This window comes from Rhinichthys klamathensis, unplaced genomic scaffold (assembly GCF_029890125.1).
Source record: "Rhinichthys klamathensis goyatoka isolate OS25496 unplaced genomic scaffold, OSU_Roscu_1.1 h1tg000444l_1, whole genome shotgun sequence".
Taxonomy (NCBI): Eukaryota; Metazoa; Chordata; class Actinopteri; order Cypriniformes; family Leuciscidae; genus Rhinichthys; species Rhinichthys klamathensis.
Window position 1 is genome coordinate 152,501 of NW_026606939.1, and position 2,500 is coordinate 155,000.

Sequence of the window (2,500 nt, forward strand, 5' to 3'; positions counted from 1 at the left end):
AATAACCTGATGGAGAGGCCTCTGAGATCTTCCACGTCGCCAAACCGTAGATTGAGTCTGGAGAATAACAAAATATGTCAAAATATTATTAAATATCAATCAAGTTTAACATGTACACACTTTAGCTGTCAAATTGATCTTTTCAATAAAGCATCTTAAAGCAGACTGAGGTTTTATTATACAGTTCTTCTCTATATCAGTGTCAGTGTTTCTGAACTCCTGAAACGCCTCCATTGTAGTCTTGAGTTTCTTCCAGGAACGAACACATCACAATATTCCTCATTATAATAATTAATACGCAGAATAAAGGGGCGGGGCCTGGTTGAGTTAGTTAGTAGTGTGTTAAACTGGCGGTTATGGAAAGGGGCGGGACATTTCCCAAACGCACTCGAAGCGCTCGACCAATCACAACACACTGCTCAAGCCGACCAATCAGAGCACAGTGTGCTTTTCAGAAGGAGGGGCTTCATAGAGACAGGAAGTGAACAGAGCGTTACTGACAGACTGGGAAGAGAGGAGCCGCAACAATGGAGAATATGAGGAAAATAATCAACATTTGCACATGAAAACCTGTTCTAGTAGAGTGTGCAACTGAACTTACATGGCTTTGTCTTTACTGCAGAAGGAGCCTTTGGTGTCCACCGGCGCGTCTGGGCTGAAGGTTCTCTCGGTGAGGTCCACTAAACTGTGATTCCTGTACCGGATGGCCAGTTTGCGGGCCCTGAAGAGGATACAGGTCTTGCCGTTGTAAGTCACACTCAGAGGAGAATACGGCAGCAATCCTGGAGACTGAAGCAACTTTCTGCGAGGAGGAGCGTGAAGCTGCCATCCGTACGGCTGGAACAAGAGCAAATCAGGGTCACACACACACACACACACACACACACACACACACGCTGCCATTCAGAAGACTGGGGCTGGGAAGATGTTTTGATGTTTTTTGAAAGAAGTCTCTTCTGCTCACCAAGGCTGCATTTATTTGATCAAAAATACAGTAAAAACTGAAATATTACAATTTAAAATAGCAGTTTTCAAAGTGAATATAATATATGTGATCAAAGCTGAATTTTCAGCATCATTACTCCAGTCTTCAGTGTCACATGATCCTTCAGAAATCACTCTAATATGATGATTTGCTGCTCAAGAAACATTTCTGATTATTATCAATGATGAAAAGAGTTATGCTGCTTAATATTTTTGTGGAAACCGTGATACTTTCTTTTTTTAGGATTATTTGATGAATAGAACGTTTATTTGAAATGGAAATCTCTTGTAATCTCATTTGATTGCTGAATAAATTAAATATTAACTTCTTTCAACAAGGCTATGTCGTACCTTATAGTAACAAGACATATTGTCACACAAAGTGGGGTGAGTTGTCACAGTATAAACTGTCACTAAAGAGCATAAGCTTTTCAGCTAAATCTAAACATTAAAACAGTTATGAACCACAAAACAGATGATTAAGCAACACAAATGTAAAAGGTAACATATATTAAACCTATATATAAACCAGCCCTTTTGGCCAACATACATTGTGATTATTTAACTGTTATATATAAAAACATATGTGTGACAACTAGCCCCATTCTCCCCTATGCCTGCTGTTAAATACAGTTTACAGAACGAGACTTTTTGAGGCACTGTAATAATATCCTAAATCAGAATGAAATTCCTGATTAAAAATGTAGCATGTCTGTAATCTGTTTTTCCAAAGACATTGCAGTCTGTCAAGGATTAAATTCATCTTGTTGGTGAATCTGCACCCCAGCGGCGGCACAAGGTCACATCGGCTTCGCTGGCAGACGAACACATCTCACCTGCAGCGTCCGTCTGAGACGCGCTTCAGACACAAACACCGAGCCATCGGCGTCTGCACACACACACACACACACACACACCAGACATATCAGATTTATTCAAACAAATAACAGCTGTTAATTTACTAAAACAATGTATAGAGGAATGTTTTAACCCTGTAAAACCTGACATGTGAAATAGTAGTTTAGACCATTTTTTGTAAATTACATGTTTCTTTATTATACAGGTGGAACTGGAAAAATTAGAATATGGTGCAAAAGTTCATTTATTTCAGTAATTCAACTTAAAAGGTGAAACTAATATATTATATAGACTCATTACATGCAAAGTGAGATATTTCAAGCCTTTATTTGCTATAATTTTGATGATTATGGCTTACAGCTTATGAAAACCCCAAATTCAAAATTAGAATATTGTGAAAAGTTTTCATAAGCTGTAATCCATAATCATCAACATTATAACAAATAAAGGCTTGAAATATCTCACTTTGCATGTAATGAGTCTATATAATATATTAGTTTCACCTTTTAAGATGAATTACTGAAATAAATGAACTTTTGCACGATATTCTAATTTTTCGAGTTTCACCTGTATATTTGATATAGTTAGAATATGGTGGGAAAACAACTCACTTGAGCAAAAATAAGCATTTTGGTGCAAATGCTGATATTTATATGGT

At 37.4% G+C, this 2,500-nt stretch overlaps 1 protein-coding gene across 1 annotated transcript in view; it reads right to left on the bottom strand.

Annotated features, from left to right (window-relative positions):
- The window catches only part of atp6ap1la (ATPase H+ transporting accessory protein 1 like a), a 15,204-nt gene that overhangs the window by 3,808 nt on the left and 8,896 nt on the right, over positions 1 to 2,500 (bottom strand). Inside the window, exons 3-5 of the mRNA XM_056236305.1 lie at positions 1,821 to 1,873; positions 602 to 837; positions 7 to 57 (exon numbers count right to left, since the gene is read on the bottom strand). Of these exons, the coding sequence (XP_056092280.1) occupies positions 7 to 57; positions 602 to 837; positions 1,821 to 1,873 (340 nt within the window). The remainder of the gene's footprint in view (positions 1 to 6; positions 58 to 601; positions 838 to 1,820; positions 1,874 to 2,500) is intronic.